Raw genomic sequence first — 20,311 nt, 5'->3', positions numbered from 1 at the left:
TCGTAGGGTAGATATAAACTTTTACTGGCTACCCCCAAAAATACTACCACCTTTTATCAGATTGTTTTTCATGAGAATTATATACTGAGGCCCAAACAACGGTCTTAAAATTCCTTTTGGAAATTCAGCTTATTCTTAAGTTAATTAAAATATATTCTTTAAGGTAGTAGCTAATTGTAATGATGCTAGGATGAGAACTTAAGTTTCCGCCCCTCGATATCAGAGTAAAAAAGAAAAAAAAAAAAAAAACACAGGATTTGTAAATCATGAGTTACTGAGAATGCATGTGAAAGCAGCTTGCAATTTAGATAATAGTTGTTTAGGGAATATTTTTAGACATGGATATGTAAAAATAATAACATTTTATTTAAATATGTTAACACCCTGGTCCTAAACCTGTCTCACATAGGTTAGTCATGGGGAAGAAGAGGAAAAAGTCTTAGAAAAATACTACTAGTTCTAATCTTCATTCTTAGGAAAGGGGGCAAATAACTGCCCTTGCTCTGATTGTTTTCCTTCACATTTCACATTTTTCCCTACAGCCTTAGAAGATTTTAAGAGACTATAATTTGTAGTATTGTTTTGCTTGTTTAATTTGAACTAAAAATGTACTTTGAATGTTTCTTTCCTCAGTCTATACCAAAACTCACCTTTCCTGGTGGTTTACTAATTGGTTGTAGTCCTGGTTTTATGAATGTACCCAAGATCAAAGGTACCCACACAGCAATGAAAAGTGGAATTTTGGCAGCAGAATCTATTTTTAAGCAACTAACTAGTGAAAATCTCCAATCAAAAACAATTGGTAAGAACTTTTTATTTAAAAAGTCAGGTTCTTTATTGAGATATTTAAAAAGAAGCTATTTAAACATACCCTTAGTATATAGGCAGAGGATGAAAATAAATACAGTTAAAAATCTTGAGGCCTCCTTTTGCATATTTCAGTTGACATTAAAAGATCTATCGTTCCCTTTTCACAAAGCATTCAGGTATGTGCTGTGCAAAGAAAACTGTATGATCTAATCTCAGTAGTTAGATTTTTATGGCAGTGTTCTGTTTTATTCACATCAAAAGTAGAGTAGTACCAGTGATGTCCCACCTACTTAAAAATGAGTCTAAGTTTGGTGCGCCTGAGCGGCTCAGTCGGTAGAGCGTGCAGCTCTTGATCTCGGGGTCATGAGTGTGGGTACAGAGATTGCTTAAATAAACTTGAAAAAAATCTTTAGAAAAATTTAAAAAATTGATTTCAGATTTGACAGTATTTGTGTTGGGTTTCAGATGTGTAGTGTACGCACTAGGTACCTCACAAATCCCGAAGGATCTTCAGTCTGAAAACAACAGCTTTGCAGACTGCAGAATCCAGCAGCACCTTTTCCTTTACGGCTTTGCCAGCACAGACCTAGATAGGAGCCCTCTGCCGCGGTGGAGAGGAGCCAACGCTTCTGCCCCCGTGAACCCTTACTCTGTGAAGACGACCCTCTAGTAATTCTCAGTTTTTCTCAAAATAAAAGCCTACGTTTTCTCACTCCTCTGATCCCATCTCTTTTTACTCTCCCTCCCAACCACACTGACTTCTTTCCTGTAAAGAGCATCTCATGGTCCTTACATGGACCAAACCAGTGAATTTGTAACGTACACAGAGCACTCCCAACCCCTTTCCTCCCCACACTGGTTTTTATTCTGTAATATTTACCCCCTTTTGGCACATAATTTACTTATTTATCAGCTTTGTCTCCTGCCTCATGGAAAACTAAGAGAACAAGGGACTTTGTTCACTATGAATCCCAAATATCTGGCACACAGTAGCAACTCAGTAGGTACTTGATAAACTTTATTCCTTAGAATTCCAGATAACAAATATTCCTCCAGGTCAAAGTCTGAAACCTGATGATGCCTTCAAATATCTTTGTGGAAATGGAGGCCATTTGAGGTATGAGAGAGGAAGGAGATAGAGCTTAGAAAAGGCAGGAGTATAATTTTTTGGTGGAACTTTTTTTCTAATTCTGTTGCCACGTCTCTTTCCTTGTTGGGACACAAGCCATACTTCACGCCATGTACTCCTAGTGGCGGCACATCCATTGGTACTGGAGCACAAAGGTCACTAAGACCAGATTGAGGGTTAGAGCCTGAGGGAAAGGGAGTGGTGCCAGAACAGGAAACAGTGGCTGGAAAGTGTAGAGCCTACAGAGTTTCTGAAAATGACTTAAGAACCAGTTTGTCCCATTAAATATTAAACGCATGCACCAAGTTTTGGTGTTGTTATAAATTTCCTAGGGCTGGCACGACAGAGTCCCGCCAGCTGGACAGCATGGAGCAACAGAATTTACTGTGAGTCTCTAGGCTAGCAGTTCAAAATTAAGGTATTGGTAGGACCTTACTCTTTCCTGTCTTCGGTCTTCTCTTCCCTCCCAGCTTCCTGACAGTCTGACATTCCTCTGCTTCCATCTCTCTCCTCTCTGTATCTCATAAGGATGCCAGTCAGTGGATTAAGGACCAACTCTATTCCAATATGACCTCAACTAATTACATCTGCAGTGACCCTGTTCTGACCCATCCTGAGATACTGGGGGTTAGGACTTGAAAATGATGTTTTGGGGGGACAAATTCAACCTGTAACAGGTAGAAGTGTTTCATTTAATCAGTTACAAAAAATTTTTTCACTTTTATAGTTAGCATGAACTCTTTAGCCTTTTCAGGTTCACTGAATTTTGAAACTTAATTTTCCATATTACTAAGTCTAAGAAATCAAATGCCTTACCACCTGTTAACATGTATCAAATGGTTATCTTTTTGGAAAATGCCAACATTTATACATGAAAGAGTCTTCAAATGTGATCTTACAGGACTACTATTTAAATTTAAGATTCATTCATCAAAAAAAAAAAAAAGATATTTCAGTAGCACAATACCTTGATATTTTATACTTAAGGTAATTTGACACAAAACATTTCGTGTTTTTAATAAAAGGACTCCATGTAACTGAGTATGAAGACAATTTAAAGAAATCATGGGTGTGGAAAGAGCTATATACTGTTAGAAATATAAGGCCGTCCTGCCATGGAATACTGGGCGTATATGGCGGGATGATTTACACTGGAATCTTTTACTGGATATTTAGAGGAATGGAGCCATGGACTCTAAAGCACAAAGGTAATTCTGACATATCTGAGTATGACTGTTACAATCCTCACCTACCCCGACTACTCATGAATGGGGGTGCCTGGCTGGCTCATTCAATAGTGTGTGCAACTCTTGATCTTGGGGTCTTGAATTCTAGCCTTACATTGGGGGTAGTTTACTTTAAAAAAAATAATAATTTTTTTAATTTCATGGATGGGATCGATTAATAAAGCGAATTTTTCAATGTTTCAGACTTGTTTTATTAGAGAAATAATAAATTCAGTGTCCATAATTGTGTTATCATTTGCTATAAGGGAACTGAAGTATAATATTCTCAAGTTTTCATAAAAATGCCTGAGAAAATACTTTTACATTCGTGTTACATTTTTGTTCAAAATCTTCCTCAAAACTAAGGTTCTGACTCTGATCAGCTCAAGCCAGCCAAGGACTGCACGCCTATTGAGTATCCAAAACCCGATGGACAGATCAGTTTTGACCTTCTGTCGTCTGTGGCGCTGAGTGGTACTAACCACGAGCATGACCAGCCAGCACACTTAACCTTAAGGGACGACAGTATCCCTGTAAATAGAAATCTGTCCGTATACGATGGACCGGAGCAGCGCTTCTGCCCTGCAGGTCAGTCCTGTGCTTTCCCCCCTCCCTCATACACAGGTGTGTTTTAACCACATTGGAAATAGGCTTCCTTTATTTTAAGAAATTTCTCCTTCCATTGCTTGGAAATTGTAAACAACCCCCCGTATCTAGCTTCCTTTAGAAAACTCATTTTTATGGTTCTTACTCTAGCAACGCTAAGACAATGGGGATTTTTTTTTTTTTTTTTTTTTTTGGTAAGCCTGATTCCGTTGTCATTTCTCAAAAGCCTTTCCTGAGGTGCCTGGGTGGCTCCATCAATCAGGCAACCAACCCTTGATCCCAGGTCAAGTTAAAAAAAAAAGCTTTCCTGTCCACCCTCAGACCAAGATATGGATCATGGAATACTGAATACCTTTCCATGTTCACGACTTAAATCCGTTGTCATGACTGCTCACTCTCTCTCACACACAAAATTATATACTAAAATACTAGGGCACAGCCACATCAGCTCAAAAAATGGTCCCAGACATTAAATTCATCATGAATAGTTTAGCATTTCATGAATCTCAACTAGAACCATAATGGGAACTGGTTCTCCAATGATACTGTAGACTGGCGTGCAGACGTCTGAAGGCCAGCGTGTCCTGGAGGGACGAGTAGAATGTAAGCTCCCTGAGGGTAGGGACCTTGCCGGGCTTTTGTTTTATTTTTGTTTTATTTTTAAATCATTTGTTTTATTTTTAAATCATTTGTCATTACGCTGGTGTGTAAACTCTTTGAAGGATAAGGACTGGAGCTAATTTTTTTCAGTTTCACACACGTAAAATTGGAACTCAAATACTGCTGCACCTTCTGCTTTTCTCGATATTTATACTAATAGCAATAGCACACACCAAGATCTTCGTGATTTTCACGAGTAAACATTCAGAAAACAAACCTTCATGGTTTCTGTAGCTGTTTCCAGGGCTTCAATTTCTAACTTATGAATTTTAAAAGTTAAAATAGGTACTTCACAATATTACTTATTTTTCCTTACAGGAGTTTATGAATTTGTACCTTTGGAACAAGGTGATGGATTTCGGTTACAGATAAATGCTCAGAATTGTGTACACTGTAAAACATGTGATATTAAAGATCCAAGTCAGAATATTAACTGGGTGGTACCCGAAGGTGGTGGAGGACCTGCTTACAATGGAATGTAAACTGCAACTGATTGCATTTGCGGCACGTTTGATCGTTTCCTTAAAATGTATGGCAAGGTAACTTTACATATTTAGAAGTCAACAGGTGTCAAAATAGTTTACCGCGTATTACTCATCAGAATGTTCATAAAATTATCAAGGAAATAAATAAAAACTTTATACCTATAACCTAAATTTGTCCTATAAAAAATTATGAGTATTTCTCCTACATAAAACTTTACAAATGAGGTAACATCTGCTTACCTCTGTGTTTCTTCAAAGATTCAGTACCAGTAGCAAATACACTGCTGGCCTTTAATGCAGATTTGACTTGTCAAATTCAAGAGTTCAGGTATAAAAATGTATATTCTAGGCCAGAGGTCAGCAGGCAGCCCACCACTTTTCTCATGGGTAGTTTTACTGGGACACGAGGACGTCCAATGGCCTACAGACTCTGTGGCTACAACTGCAGAAATGAGTAGTTGTGACAGATGATCATGGTCCACAAAGCCTAAAATATTTTACTGTCTGGCCCTTTGGAGAAAGTTTGCCGACCCCTGAATATCTGTAACAAAACATCAGCAAAAACCAACCAAAGAGAAATACATCAGAGAATTAAGGGAAACAATACAAACTTAAGTCACAATCCTGTTTATTCAACACAATGTGTTGGAACACATTGGATACCATTATTCTTTGTGATTAATGCAAATAGGCATTTAAAAAAAAAATCCACTGTTTCTGTAACACTGTTAAGAGTGAATTCTTTTCAGTATTCTTAAACTGTAAACAATGGGAAACTGAAGTATCAAAGGAAACACATCAGGGATCATACATAACAGACAAAGCCTTTAAATGTTCTTATTGCCTTTATACACAACCAATGCATATTTAAATTTAAGTAAAACCGAGTTTCTTCTTAGGCAAACATTTTTGCATATGCTGCCTTCTCTTTATCTTTCTGTGCCTTTATCTTTTGTTTGACTTTCAGCAATTCTGCCTGGATAGCTGTAAAATAAATATGTAATAGATGTAATAGGAGTTATTTCTCAAAACATCCAAAAAATTAGAATGCCCAACAACTGATGTTTTAGTAGGATAGTTTCTTCCTCCCTGCTGATAAAAACTCTTCTCTGTAACTGAGCTCAATTAAGAACACATTTCACTGACAAAGTAATCACACAAACACAAAAACCACATAATTTTAGAACACTGAGAATTTTAGAACTCTCTCAATCTGAGAAAAGTCTAACTGAATTATATGTAGATTTGCCTTCTGTCTCCCCATTAGAGAAGGCAATTGAGCGCCTCCCCTGTTGTACTTTAGCAGTGAGAGACCAAGACGTATTTCAGTACCTAGATCTCTTATCACTATTGTAGCAGGCGTATTTGAAAAACTAAGTTTTGTCCTAACTTTTCAAAGCTTTCCTAAAATATACATCCAGTAACTAGAATACTTGTATTACGGCCTCATTCTGCTTTAAGGAATGGTCCCAGACATTAAATGTATCATAAATACTGTTAGCTTTTAGTGCTGTGTTTTCAACTACAATTAGTTAATAGGAATCAGATCTCAAATGATACAACAGAAAAACAGTATTTGAACGTGTGAAAAGGAACCAGAATGTAAGCTCGTTGAGGGCAGGGACCCTGACTTGTTGGCTGCAGGAAGGTCAGTGCCAGTAAGTGGCACTCTGTGGTATCTGTTGAACAAATAAGTGGCAAAGGATACAATGGTTCATGACAATAAATTCTTACAAGACAAAATGAATTTTTACCATAAAAACTGCCAACTTACCTTTATCTTCTGGTGCTATCTCCTGTGCTTTCTTAAGATCAGCCTTTAATTGAAAAAAACGTTTAAAGAAATATTAGATATATGATTTAGGAAGATGACTGTAAAGAAATTAAAGTGTAGAACAAAATTTTACCAATGCTTGATCGTATTCTTTTAATCCTTGCCATCCTTGAGCTCTCCGGTACAATGCTTTGGTATTGGATGGATCGATTTCAAGAGCCTACAAAAAATTATATTTTTATCTAAATATTAAATATATGTACTAGATTTCAATTTACTGCCTGTCAGGACATCGACTCTTCACTGCTCTACGGTAAAGGAGCTGGATGGACCCTGTAAATTTCTTCTGCCAGCTGGCACGTTGCATTTTGTCAGTAGAGGGTGCTAGAAGGACCTCGCCGAGAAAAGCTGTTTCTCTCCAGGTTCCAGTGTGCTTCTGAGTCCTGCACTGAGCTTGGTCAACAGCACACAGCAGAGCTCACTGCAGCAGAGATCCCTAAGCACGGTGGCCCGTGAACCTCTCTGCCACCTAGGAAGTCACAGCCATCCCCTCCCCAGTGAGGTCTGGACCTCAGCCCAGGGGCTGTCAAGAGGTTCCTCTTCCGGGGCAGCCCGGGTGGCTCAGCGGTTTAGCACCACCTTCAGCCCAGGGCCTGATCCTGGAGACCCCGGATCAAGTCCCACGTCAGGCTCCCTACCTGGAGCCCGCTTCTCCTTCTGCCTGTGTCTCTGCCTGTGTGTCTGTGTGTGTCATAAATAAAAAAGGTTCCTCTTCCTTGGGGCCTCCATCCTAGCCTAGGGGTGTGACTGCTCTATGTGTATCTGCTTTCCCATATTCTTTAGAATTCTCTTTACTAGCCATTCCCTCATTATTCCAATCCCCTTATTTTATATTAAACTTTCTCTTTTCAAATTACTGTATAGTTTCTTTCTGTCTCCTGATTGGGCCCTACATGATAAAACTATTACGAATCAAAATTTGTTAACACTTTTCTGAAAGATTTCATTTCTTAGAGAAAGAGCATGTGTGCAAGTGCACACAAGGAGGGGGACAGGTGGAAAGGGGAAGCAGGCTCCCCACTGAGGATGGAGCCTGATGTGGGGCTGCATCCCAGGGCCCTGGGATCATGACCCAAGCTGAAGGCAGATGCTTAACCCACTGAGCCACCCAGGTGCCCAGTAATACTCTTACTTGAAACCCACAGGGGTTTTTTTAGGAGCGTAAGTGAAGTTGTAAAGGTCTCTCCTGTGAAATAAACATTTTAGAATGTGTCACATCTTCTAAAGTCGATACTAAGATTTTACTGAAAAAGGTATGTTATCTGCCTCACAAAAGTCAAGAAGAAATCCCGAGGTGAGACCTGTGGCGGGCTCAGTCGGTAGACCACGCGACCCTTCCAGCCCCACGTTGGGTGTGGAGCCTACTTGAAAAGAAATCCAGAGTGAAGACCCACCTTTTCCTTGGGCTAGTTTTCTTCCTCTGCTGCGTGCTCCCTTCTAAGTGTATTCCTCTCCCTTATTCTAGCTATCCTACCAAATGGGATCTCAGGTTTCTTCTTTAATACTAACCTCTCACAAGGGCCTGGAGCTTACAACCTCAAGATGGAGAGTCTGTGCTCTCCCAGCTGAGCCAGCCAGACACAACAGATCTCACGATTTCTACTTGCTCTGGGCACAGGGATTTAATAAGCACACAGTTTCATGTGCAAAATCCATAAAAAGCACTGGGGGTGGTCTTTCTAAATACACTGAAAGTTCAGTTTGGAAAATTCTTCAACTATACAATAGGGAGCGTGTCATAACTGCCCTATTTCAGGAGGTAATGCTGCCACCCATCTGGTTTGATCAGTTAGTCTTCCTGGATGTCCCCAGAGACAGGTGACCCCAACTTGAAGCAGCCTCCCTCCTCGGCCCAATGAAAGATTCCTTAAGTCAGGAGTCTTGGAAAAAACAAACAAACAAAAAAACAAAAAAAAGACAGGAGTCTTGGCGTGCTTGGGTGGCTCAGAGGTTAAGTGTCCACCTTCGGCTCAGGGCGTGATCCCGGAGGCCTGGGATCCAGCCCCCACCCAGGTCCAGGTCGGGCTCCCGGCTCCGTGGGGAGCCTGCTCCTCCCTCTGCCTGCTGTTCCCTTGCTTGTGTTCTGTCAACTAAATCTTTAAAAAAAGGGATCCCTGGGTGGCGCAGCAGTTTGGTGCCTGCCTTTGGCCCAGGGCGCGATCCTGGAGACCCGGGATCGAATCCCACATCGGGCTCCCGGTGCATGGAGCCTGCTTCTCCCTCTGCCTATGTCTCTGCGCCTCTCTCTCTCTCTCTCTCTCTCTGTGACTATCATAAATAAATAAAAATTTAAAAAATAAATAGATAAATAAATCTTTAAAAAAAAAAAGTACGAGTCTTTTAATTAAAACACCTACTCTTTATTAGGTGCTTAACATGTGCCCAACTGTGCTAAATGGTATATATATTATATAATCTTGGTAACAATCCTGTAAGGCAAGTATTATTTTCATTTAATATAAAGGACTTTATAAAATATAAAGTCCTCTAAAATTAGGACTTAACCAAGATCATGAAGTTAGTGACAGCAATCTAACAAAAAAAAAAAAAAAACCACCAAGTCTTTTTTTTTTTTTTAAACACCAGGGCTGACTGGTTCCACAACCCATTTTCTTAATCATTCCTGGCTTTGCCCTCCAGTGCCCAGCACATAACAGGCGCTCAATATGTTCAATGAGTAAATAATGAGCTGACTCATGTGCTCCGAGGGAAAAAGGAAAAGTATCTTCAGAGATATTAAGTTACATAATGTTATCAATTAAATGAATGGATTAACAGGAAGAATTGAAGGCCCAAAAATTTAGAGATAAAATGACTTTTAAGTTATGTTTCAGAGAGTCTCAAGTCCTCTGTAATAAAATATATTAATGTACATAAAGTTGCTTTTGTTCAAGTTGATAAATAATCCAACTCCTTCAAAAAATCTGACGTCGGGACGCCTGGGTGGCTCAGCAGTTGAGCGTCTGTCTTTGGCTCAGGACGTGATCCCAGTTCAGGGATCGAGTCCCACATCGGCCCCCCACAGTGAGCCTGCTTCTCCCTCTGTCTCTGCCTCTCTGTGTGTGTGTGTCTCATGAATAAATTTTTTAAAATCTTAGAAAAAAAAACTGACGTCAAAGAGACTCACCTCCAAACAACTGTCAACTGCTCCCTGCCAATTTGACATCTTCAGTTTACAAGCACCAATATTCAGCACGCAGCTTAAAGCCATAGGTTGCAGCTTCAGTCTATCTGCTTGCTCAGTAACAGCCTTTGAACTTTCCACATATCTGGAAAATACGTGAATAAAGGGAACATATAATGCCACATACAATTTACCCTGCTCCTTCAACTACGTCAAAGTGTTATGTCATTTCTGATCTAAAAAGCTCATCAAATGCTAATATTAGGGGCGCCTGGGTGGCTCAGTCAGTTGAATGTCTGTCTGCCTTTGGCTCAGGTCATGCTCTGAGGTCCCGGGCTAGAGCCCCACGTCGGACTCCCTGCTCGGCAGAGAGCCTGCTGTTTCCTCTCCCTCTGCCACTCTCCCCCTGCTTGTGCACTCGCTATCTCTACCAAATAAGTAAAATCTTAAAAAAAAAAAAAAAAAGAAAAAAGCTGATGTTAATATTCTTAATGATCACGATCATATTATTTTCCTTAAGATTGATTTTCATTTGTTCAAACTTTTTCCCCAAAGCATTCAAAGAAACCAATTTAACAGCATTCACCAAGGACGGCTGCGGGGCTCAGCTGTTGAGCAGCTCCCTTTGGCTCCGGGCTTGATCCTGGAGTTCCAGGATCAAGTCCCACATCATGCTCCCCACAGGGAGCCTGCTTCTCCCTCTGCCTGTGTCTCTTTATTTATTTGTGAGACAGAGAGAGAGAGAGAGGCAGAGGGAGAAGCAGGCTCCCTGCAGGGAGCCTAATGCAGGACTACATCCCAAGACCCCAGGATCACGACCCAAGCCAAAGACAGATGCTCAACCACTGAGCCACCCAGGGGCCCCTACCATTTCCCAATTTTTAAAACTCTGGTCTCTATTATGTATTTTCCAGTGTAATTATGTTTGGGTCAACATTCTCACTGTGGGAGAGGGAACTGGAATGAGGCAAGGCGAAGAACCCTTCAGTGTTGATTCTGAACTGTATTTTAATACAATTCCTAGCTCTGCCCACAGAAAAGGGCCCAGAAATGAGCACACCTGGCCCTCAGAATCTGGTTTCTAAAGTCTATCCCCTAATAAAAAGAACCAGAGCTCCTTGCCATTAATGGATCTGGCAACAAGGTTAAGTAAAAGATGAACCTGAAACACCTTGTGCCAGAAAGCAAACAAGTGCTCGCAGACTAATAGGACACGTCCAATGGATACAGGAAAGGGGGCTTCCACTGGACACATCTGGAATCCTTTGAACATCAAAAAAAAAAAATGATAGTACAATAGATAGACCTTAAAAAATTCAGATATATACAGATCTATATAATGATACTAAAAAGGGGTGGGAGAAGGAAATCCCTTTCAAGCATTAAAATTCCAGATAATAACTGTAGAGTAAGTGATAAAATTAGAAAATCATTATAATAACTGATTCAGGCAAGGATCTTCAATGACGCTAAAATCCAAAGGATGAAAGAAAGCTTAGCAACTAAATATTCACACAACCTCACAAAGTACATTTACAAAAGGGAAAAAGGCAGCTTAGGACACAAGCATCTGGCTGATGCCCCTTTAACCAAGTGCCAAAACTCAAAATAGGTCAAAGTGACATGTGCCTTCAGGATGTGATATCACAGGAAATATTCACCACCAGTGATCTAAGTCCTCTTGCCAAAATATTTAGCCTCAAACTGATCTTGAGGAAGCAATCCAACAAATACAGGCGGCGTTCATAAGACAACCAACCAGAGACTCCACAAGACACAAATGACTCAAGAAATCGAAGGTAGAGTTGTAAGATTAGAGGACATGAGAGACATAAAACCAAATGATGCAACGGACTCTGGACTAAAGAAAGGAAACAAGGGATCCCTGGGTGGCGCAGCGGTTTGGCGCCTGCCTTTGGCCCAGGGCGCGATCCTGGAGACCCGGGATCGAATCCCACGTCGGACTCCCGGTGCATGGAGCCTGCTTCTCCCTCTGCCTGTGTCTCTGCCTCTCTCTCTCTCTGTGTGTGACTATCATAAATAAATAAATAAATAAAAATTTAAAAAAAAAAAAAAAAGGAAACAAATAATTGGGGAAATGTAAATATTACTTATTAGATATTATTGTATCGGTGATATTTTGGGGGTATTTCAATTGTATCAAGGTTATCCCAACTATTTAGGGGTAAAGCGTCATGGTATCTGTAACTTCCTTTCAAAATGATTCTACAAAAACAAATACAGCAAAAGTTAAAAATCAGTGAAAAGAGGTGAAGGTGTGGTTGTATTTGTATACTATTTCTTTCAACTTTCCCATATTTTGTAGTTTTTCAAAGGCAGCAGCTAGACAAAATAAAAGAAATGCAACTATTTCAACACACCTGGTTATTATTCTGCCAAGTAATTTTGCCAAAGATAATAAACAAGTCTGGATTTCAATTTATGATTCAATTTACAAGTTCTTAGAATAAATTAAAAATAAATGTATTACCTTAAAACTTTTGTGTATTTTTTAATGGCCATCTCCCAGTTCTGGGATTTGAAAAAAGTATTTCCAATATTTTTTAAGTCTTCTGTTATTAGTAAAATTTTATTTACCTGTATAAAAAAATACAAGTATGTTGCATTTTAGTAATTAATGTGGTTTAATGCCAAGTTCTATCATTAAAACAGATTAGTATGAGAAATTCAAAATTTTAGCACTATTTTTAATAATTTAATTTGACTAATCTGAAGGTACTCACATCTTTTAAATCTATATCTGCATCCTCAGGGAAATCTGGATGATTGTCACCAGAGCCATCTTTTGGGAATATGCCCCAATCATCCCCTTCCTTCAATTCTCCGCATTCTGCAATAACGCACAACTGTAAAAATAATCCTAAATTGTAGAGTGTACTATCGCATTAATGAGATTAAAAACAAGAGGTCTGGGTTTAAAAGCTAAACAGCTGTAAGTCACGTGCAAAGCTGTCCAAGTCACTTCTCAAATGACAGACTGGCGGAGTCCCATCTATCTGCTCTAATTACAATAATGCGGTTTATATACATTCCAGGTAATATGACGTCACTATTTTAGAAAAGTGTTTTACTGCTATTTAACAGCTCAGTATACAAAGGATAAGTTGAAAATGTTATCATTCTCGGGACATCTGGGTGGCTCAGCGGTTGAGCGTCTGCCTTCGGCTCAGGGCGTGATCCCGGGGTCCTGGGATCGAGTCCCACATCGCACTCCCTGCATGGAGCCTGCTTCTCCCTCTGCCTGTGTCTCTGCTTCCCTCTCTCTGTGTGTCTCATGAATAAATAAATAATCTTTAAAAAAATGTTATCATTCTGTACGTAATTTTAAGTGAGGCATGTCCTTTCAATTTTACTACTGTTTCTTTCATGCAGTGAGTGACAGCTAATCTCCCGCAGATATTTCAGTTTCCAATTCCCACTCAAAAGCCCTGCCAACTAGGTTAAGTAGTATTGTGGTCATTGTGATTTCATGGACATTTATAACACAAGGCTCTTTATAAAGTTATTACATAATCTAGTCTAAACCTTTAAGTAATTTATTATAGGATGAAGAAACATGCCCAGAAAGCTTAAGTAACATGATCAAACCCAAACCACCAGTTAAAAGGCTGAGTCTAGACAGGATTCTTGGTTTCCTGTCCTCTTCCTACTATGTATTAGTGTACATAATGATTTAAAGTTTTGCAGGCATAGAAGAGTTAAGAAACTTACAAAAAAATCACCAAAATTGAAGTTGAAATAATAAAAATCTCCTTTTAAACTACTCTAATCTTATCTTTCCCACCGTAAAAAAGTTTCAAGAAAAAGTGGCAGGTCCATCCAAGCTTCTATGCCAAAAGTCATCCTAACATTTTCTCAGCTAATAATCTGATCCTTTTATTTATGTTCCTTTAAGACAGTAATTAAGGGCAGCCCCAGGGGTGCAGCGGTTTAGCGCCGCCTGCAGCCCAGGGTGTGATCCTGGAGACCCTGGATGGAGTCCCACATCAGGCTCCCTGCATGGAGCCTGCTTCTCCCTCTGCCTGTGTCTCTGCCTCTCTCTCTCTCTCTCTCTCTCTCTCTCTCTCTGTCTCTATGAATAAATAAATAATCTTTAAAAACAAAAGACAGTAATTAAGATAACAAGTGTATTTCACTGTAACTTTTTACTTACTTTGGTAGGTTTTTCACCTTTCACTTCTACATTTTCCAATATCCTTGCCACACCCATTCCTTTAATTACTTGGCCAAATACCACATGTTTCCCATCCAAGTGAGGAGTCGGAACTGTTGTGATAAAGAACTGAGAACCATTTGTATTGCAGCCTGCATTTGCCATGCTCAATAACCCCTCCTGATCATGCTGTAGAAATACAAGTCAATAAAAGAAAACCAAGGTTAGAAGTCCTGAACTGTTCTTTTACTCGCCATTCACATAAAACTAGGGTGGGCCGTAATATTTAGAGCAAACAATGTAGTGTTATTCTGTATAAACTGCAACCTTTAATTCACAAACATGGGGTACTTAATCATTTAGACTTTAAAAAAACTTATGAAACCAAATGAAATAACAGAAACGAGGCGGGGGCAGATTTCTAGAGCAGCCATTTTGAGAACATACTTATGTTCTCAACTTCAAGATGAAGATACTGCATTAAGGAAATCTAATGATTATACTTTGCCCTTTTTTATAATGAAAGCTCTCTTTTCTGAGAACTCAACAGTCTTTCCGTTTTTATGGGCCTACACTAGGATTCTTCCTTTACACATCAATAAACTGGGAACAGTGATGGGATATTCAATTTAGACAGGACATTTTGTTAGGTACTTTCTTAATCTCGAAGGAATCCAAAGGTTATGGCTTTCATCCCACATGAATCTTCAAAGAAGGACCTAAGGAAACTGCCCCAAGTATCTTGAAATCAAATTTCAACTTGGCATCAACCGGTCCAAAGGTCCTGTGAAACCGAGTTTCTTCATCCTTCCACTCTATCCTTAAGCTTTCTAAATTATTCTTTGTTGAACCATGTGCGTTGTACTTTCATGTCAGTCTTCCCACCAAAAATGCCTTTTACCCCTGCAACTCAAAAACTTTAGCTCTCAGGGCTACCAAGTTTCTAGAAGGCAAAAACTGTGTGTCCTTTCAATAGAACCTCCTTTCTTTTAAAGCAATCACATAATCTGTTCTTGTCCTTCAGGTAGCTTTCCTTTTTCCTTTCCAAAGTTTGGTGCTTTTCCACAATGCTGAATAGATTAACTATTTCCCAGCCTCCTATTGCCTTTGTCTCTTTTTAATAATATCCCTCCCTCAAACTGGAATCTATGTTTTAGTTCCTGTCTAACCAAGTCTTGGCCAACCTGCAAGACCCAGCTTAAATACCCATTCCTCCTCAATGTCTTCCCCTAGTAATTTGCAATATATAAATCACCTTACTCCTATTATACAGAAAGTCTTAATCAAATTAGCATTTATTTGCACATTATTATATTATTCTTCATTTGTCCCATGTGTTTTAATCTTGTCTTCCCCATAAAATCATAAATTGTCTTCAACAAGGCAGTTCATTTTTATAAACTCCTGGTGCCAGTACTAAATACATATAGATGCTGCCAATAAATACTGCTTGAAAGACCGATGACATTTTTTTTCAAATTATCCTAATTACCTTGTTCATATTCCTCATTTCCAAAGATATTACTATACTTTTGTACTTACATGTCCATTCTTACAACTTGAATGATGCAATAAACCCCGATTACATCTTGGGACAATGAATTAAGAAGGCACAGGAACCACTAATGTCTTTTAGGAGCTTGGACATTAATCATATCCGCTACTTTTCAAATCCCCTGACATCCTGGATATTAGCGATGGTTTTGTTGCTCTTCAAATTCAAGCATAAAGATGCACAAGTTACCATCCTTCTGATAATGAGAACATATTTCCTGGAAATAATTTTGCCATACGGTGGCCAATCTTAAAAACTCATTGGCTTTAGTGAAGAGTGTAAACCTGGATCACACTGACATAACCATCATATTTCTGCCAAATAAAATGGGTAGATGCAATTTTTCTATATTAAAGAACGTATTTGCAAATATGATACCTTTTACAAGGAGAAATCTAAGCACTCTTGAGACATTTATTGGCGTCTTAATCCAACAAGTATCCCACACATATAACGACCTTTATTAGCAATAAACATTCCTTTTTGTCTACTTTACCTTATAATAGAAATTTTCATCCTCAAATTTTTCACCATAAATACTTTCTCCACCTGTCCCATTTTGATTTGAGAAGTCTCCACCCTGAATCATAAATTTCTTGATAACTACAAAAAAAGTAAAATAGCTATTAAGAACTAAATATGGATTACTCCAGCAATGTTAACTAATGAACACGTAGTAAGATGGTAACTTCCTAAAACATGACTCTAGTTGTAACACTCTCCTGTCTTTCCCCACCCATCCCCACAACTCCAAACTCTTAAAAGGCTTTCCATAGCCTGAGTCCAAAGTACTTTTAGGGCCCAATCACTTACTAATAATCCAAGAATCAGTTCAGATGGCACCCCCTCTACATAACTGTCACTGAGATCCCAAAGTTGGATCTCCTAACTTCTCACACACCATGTCGACCCTACCTCTACATCACAACATATACTGTAATGATCTAGCTCTTCCAGAAAACCATTCCATAAGTACAGCAACTGTTTTTCATTGTGCACATGGCTAGACACGTGTTACTCATTAATGTCTACTAAATAAGACCAATTATTCCCAGTAGATTTGTGACACCATAATGGAAGGACTTCAGCAAGTATTATCACTTGGTGTCAAAGGTTCCCAAGACCACTCTCATGTTGAGAGATTTCCTAGGATTCATGGAACTTAGCATTTGGTCGTATTACAGCAATAAAGGATACACAGCTAGATGATAAAAGAAAAAGATACAGAGCCTGGGAAAAATCCATGTGCTTCCTTACAGTCTCTCCCTCCCATGAAAAGTCAGAGAATACATTCTTCTCCCAGCAAAGAAAATGCTGCAACAGATGCACAATGTCGCTGCCCAGGAAAGCCTGTTAGAGACTCAGAACCCAAGTTTTTATCAGGGCTGATCATGCAGTTTTTCCCTACCTTGCATGTACCAAAATTCCAGACTCCCAAAAAGGGAAGCAGGTGTTCCACATAAACCAAAGAGTTGGTACAAACAATCCAGGCACAGTAAACCATCTTTATGACTCAGGGAATGGTCCCAGTGCCAAGTTCATAAACTCCAGCTTATAGCCATGCTGCAAGCAAACCTTTCCAAGGAAAGCAGTCTCAGGCCCACTAGGTCAACTCTTTTCTAAATACTACACTCTACGGTATATTTCAGCATGTTACTAAACATGAACATAAATCAACAGTTCAAATATTTAAAAATCAATTCGTTTTTTTCCATGTTTCTTTTAAAAAAAAACTACTCATGCTTATACTTTGTTTATTCATTAAATAAATATTTATTGAGTGTCCACTCAGTAACTATATACTACATGCTGAAGACAAGATGATGAGAAGATACAGTTCCTGAATTCACGGAACCTACAATCTACTAGGGGAAGCATCAAATAATTACTAAACAAAGGTATGATTACAAAGTGCGATGAGGATTGTGAAATGTCATTTTTTAATTAAATATTACACCAATTTTGCCCCCAGGCGTCAAACTATCCAAAGTCTGCTTCTTTATCATGGCACATCCTTTCTTCTCAATTTGATCCCACTGAAGAGCTAGGGCACTGCTGAAGCTGGGTAGTGCACTTCTCTCTAAGCAAACCCTAGTACCCTCTCAGAATTCCACTGTTCACAGACCAAGCTTTATGAAACTGAGCTACTGCCTCAAATGTCCAAACATCCTCCTGAGACTAACAGTAATTTTTAACTTTGACTCTTCACTTAGGATTTTCTTCTCTAATTCCTACTATACAGACTTAGAAGAATCGGATTCAAAAGTTTACACATACTTCGATGGAAAGGGCATCCTTTGAAATGAAGAGGTTTCCCAGTGGTGGGTCCAATGCCTTTTTCTCCTGTACACAATGCACGAAAATTCTCTGCAGTTTTGGGTACAATATCTGCAAACAATTCTAAGACAATTCGACCAACTAAAAGAAAAAAATGAAATCATGTCAGTATGCAAAACAAGCAACGAAATAAGCAAATGAAAAAGACTCTTGGGGGGACAGCCCGGGTGGCTCAGCGGTTTTAGCGCCGGCCTTTGGGCCTTTGGCCCAGGGTGTGACCGCAGGGTCCCAAGATTGAGTCCCAGGTCGGGCTCCCTGCATGGAGCCTGCTTCCCCATCTGCCTGTGTCTCTGTGCCTCTCTCTCTGTCTCTCATGAATAAATAAAAATCCTTTTCTTTCATATAGATTTATTTAGTCATGAAAGGGGGGGCACAGGTAGAGGGAGAAATCCAGGGTCCCCAGGATCAGGCCCTGAGCAGAAGGCAGCGCTAAACCGCTGAGCCACCAAGCTGCCCTAAAAATATTTTAAAAAAAAAAAAAAAAAAAAGGACACTGGGTAGAACCATAGTGACTAAGATATCAAGTCCTCCTTTTTGGTCATTTTTCTAATACTCAAATTTAGCCTCATGTTGAGCGTCCTGTATCTCGATGAATGGGAAACCATTATTTTCCTACATCTTAATAAAGGATCATAAATACAGTAGCCAGAAGATCAGCACCCGGGTTAGGAGACACCACGAAGTAAACAGTTTTAAATTCTGGGTGATTTCTTCTACTTGTACTCCGAAATTCCAACCCCCCCCCCCCCCAAGTAACCAATAGGGGAAAATCAAACATCCTTCGAGCGGCTGGCTGGGGCTGGCTGGGGCTGGCTGAGTCTTGAGGGCAGCTGCAGTCCTCGTGCTGCATGAAACCTCCTTAGCGCACCCGCTGATGCCAAAGATGGGAAAGTTCCCATTTTAGACAACTCCTAGGAGGGGGAAATAGAGACCTGCCCCTAATTTCAGGACAGACTGCGTCTGCGTATAAACACACGAGCGTGTCCCAGCGAGCCTCGGGGTGCGCGAACCCTGCGGTGCCCAGCCCCCCGCGCGGTCGCACGGCCGCGCCTGCAGCCCTGCCCTGCTCTAGACCCGGAGGACGCCGGCTGCAGAGCCCCGCGCTCCTCCGCGACCGTCGGGGGCCGCGGCGCTGGGCCGTAGCCTAGGCAACCGGGGCCCACGCCGGGCGCGCCTTCACGGGCCCCGCGGGGCCTCCGGGCCGCAGCTCCGTCGCGAGCAGAAAAGCCACAAGCGAAAAGCCGCTCTGACCTGGGGCGGGTCTCGCGTGGCGTGAGAGGCGGCGCGGCTGGGGCCCGAGATCTCCTCTCGCCGCGGCCCGACGATGCAGGGCGGCGGGGGGGTCCGACCCAAACCGCGCGAGGCCGCGTCAAGGCCGCCGCCGTCCCCGACCCAGAGAGTTCCAGAAGCTTCCGCGCGGCCGACGGCCCCGGCACAAGGGCGCTGCCCCGGCGGGTCAGCCGCGGCCCGGGCCGCTCGCCACCCTCGGAGTCGCCCGCACCCCCGCGAAGCCCGGCTTCCTCGCGGCCTCCGCTCACCTCGCTCCCCTGCGATGGCCACGTCGAAGAAGACTCTGGGGTTGCCGGGGTCGGAGGGCTTCCTCCGCGGGGACGGATGCGACATTTCCAACGGCGGACGCGCTCGGGACCCGACTCCCAGGAGGACCTCGTGGACGGCCGCCCCCAGCCGGCGGCGGCGCTGACGAGCCTCTTCCGGCGGGACGTGCGGAAGCCGCGCCCCCACTTCCGGCGGCCGCGCCCCGACTTCCGGCGGCGGCGTCCCCGCGCGCCCCAGGCGCTCGGCGGGCTCGCGGCTCGCGCGGCGGCTGCAGCCCGGGGCCCGTGTGCACGGCCCGCGCGCCTTTGGCGGCTCCTGCAGCGGTGCTGGCGGGACGGCGGGGGAGGCCGCCCGCGGGGGTGCGGCCGCCTGTGCGGCGCTCGGCTGCCTCGTCTGCAAACTGGGAAAAAAAGTGCTCCCCGGGATCCCTGGGTGGCGCAGCGGTTTGGCGCCTGCCCTTGGCCCAGGGCGCGATCCTGGAGACCCGGGGTCGAATCCCACGTCGGGCTCCCGGTGCATGGAGCCTGCTTCTCCCCTGCCTGTGTCTCTGCCTCTCTCTCTCTCTCTGTGTGTGTGACTATCATAAATAAATAAAAATTAAAAAAAAATAAAAAAGAAAAGAAAAGTGCTCCCCTTGCAGCGTCGTTTACAGACGCGGAGTGCTCCGGGCGCGCTCACGACCCGGGGGAGGCTGGTCCGCGGCGGCCGTCGGAAGCCGCCTGCAGCCCGGGGCGGGACCCGGGGACCCGGGGACCCGGGATCGGGCCGCTTCTCCCTCCGCCTGTGTCTCCCTCTCTCCCTCTCTCTCTGTGTC

At 41.9% G+C, this 20,311-nt stretch overlaps 2 protein-coding genes across 3 annotated transcripts in view; one reads left to right on the top strand and one right to left on the bottom strand.

Moving 5' to 3' along the window:
- ETFDH (electron transfer flavoprotein dehydrogenase) overlaps positions 1-6,659 on the top strand; it is a 31,062-nt gene extending 24,403 nt beyond the window's left edge. The window contains exons 10-13 of the mRNA XM_055336584.1: positions 634-802; positions 2,965-3,147; positions 3,532-3,753; positions 4,750-6,659. Of these exons, the coding sequence (XP_055192559.1) occupies positions 634-802; positions 2,965-3,147; positions 3,532-3,753; positions 4,750-4,913 (738 nt within the window). The 3' untranslated portion in view covers positions 4,914-6,659. The remainder of the gene's footprint in view (positions 1-633; positions 803-2,964; positions 3,148-3,531; positions 3,754-4,749) is intronic.
- Positions 5,326-19,643, bottom strand: PPID (peptidylprolyl isomerase D). 2 transcript variants are annotated; one of them, XM_055336586.1, is made up of 10 exons: positions 19,479-19,643; positions 17,881-18,021; positions 16,100-16,206; positions 14,049-14,237; positions 12,619-12,741; positions 12,366-12,472; positions 9,878-10,019; positions 6,824-6,910; positions 6,691-6,733; positions 5,326-5,457 (listed from the first exon to the last, which is right to left on the bottom strand). In XM_055336586.1, the coding sequence occupies exons 1-10, from the start codon at positions 19,561-19,563 to the stop codon at positions 5,414-5,416; spliced, it is 1,068 nt and encodes a 355-aa protein (XP_055192561.1). In that variant the 5' UTR covers positions 19,564-19,643; the 3' UTR covers positions 5,326-5,413. The 2 variants fall into 2 exon arrangements, with proteins under 2 accessions (XP_055192561.1, XP_055192560.1); XM_055336585.1 differs by lacking the exon at positions 5,326-5,457 and adding an exon at positions 5,528-5,900.
- Positions 19,644-20,311: the final 668 nt, after the last annotated feature.

The sequence above is a fragment of the Nyctereutes procyonoides genome, unplaced genomic scaffold (genome assembly GCF_905146905.1).
Source record: "Nyctereutes procyonoides isolate TBG_1078 unplaced genomic scaffold, NYPRO_anot_genome, whole genome shotgun sequence".
NCBI lineage: Eukaryota > Metazoa > Chordata > Mammalia > Carnivora > Canidae > Nyctereutes > Nyctereutes procyonoides.
Note: the sequence above shows the minus strand (reverse complement) of the source record. Positions and strands in the feature narration are given on the sequence as shown.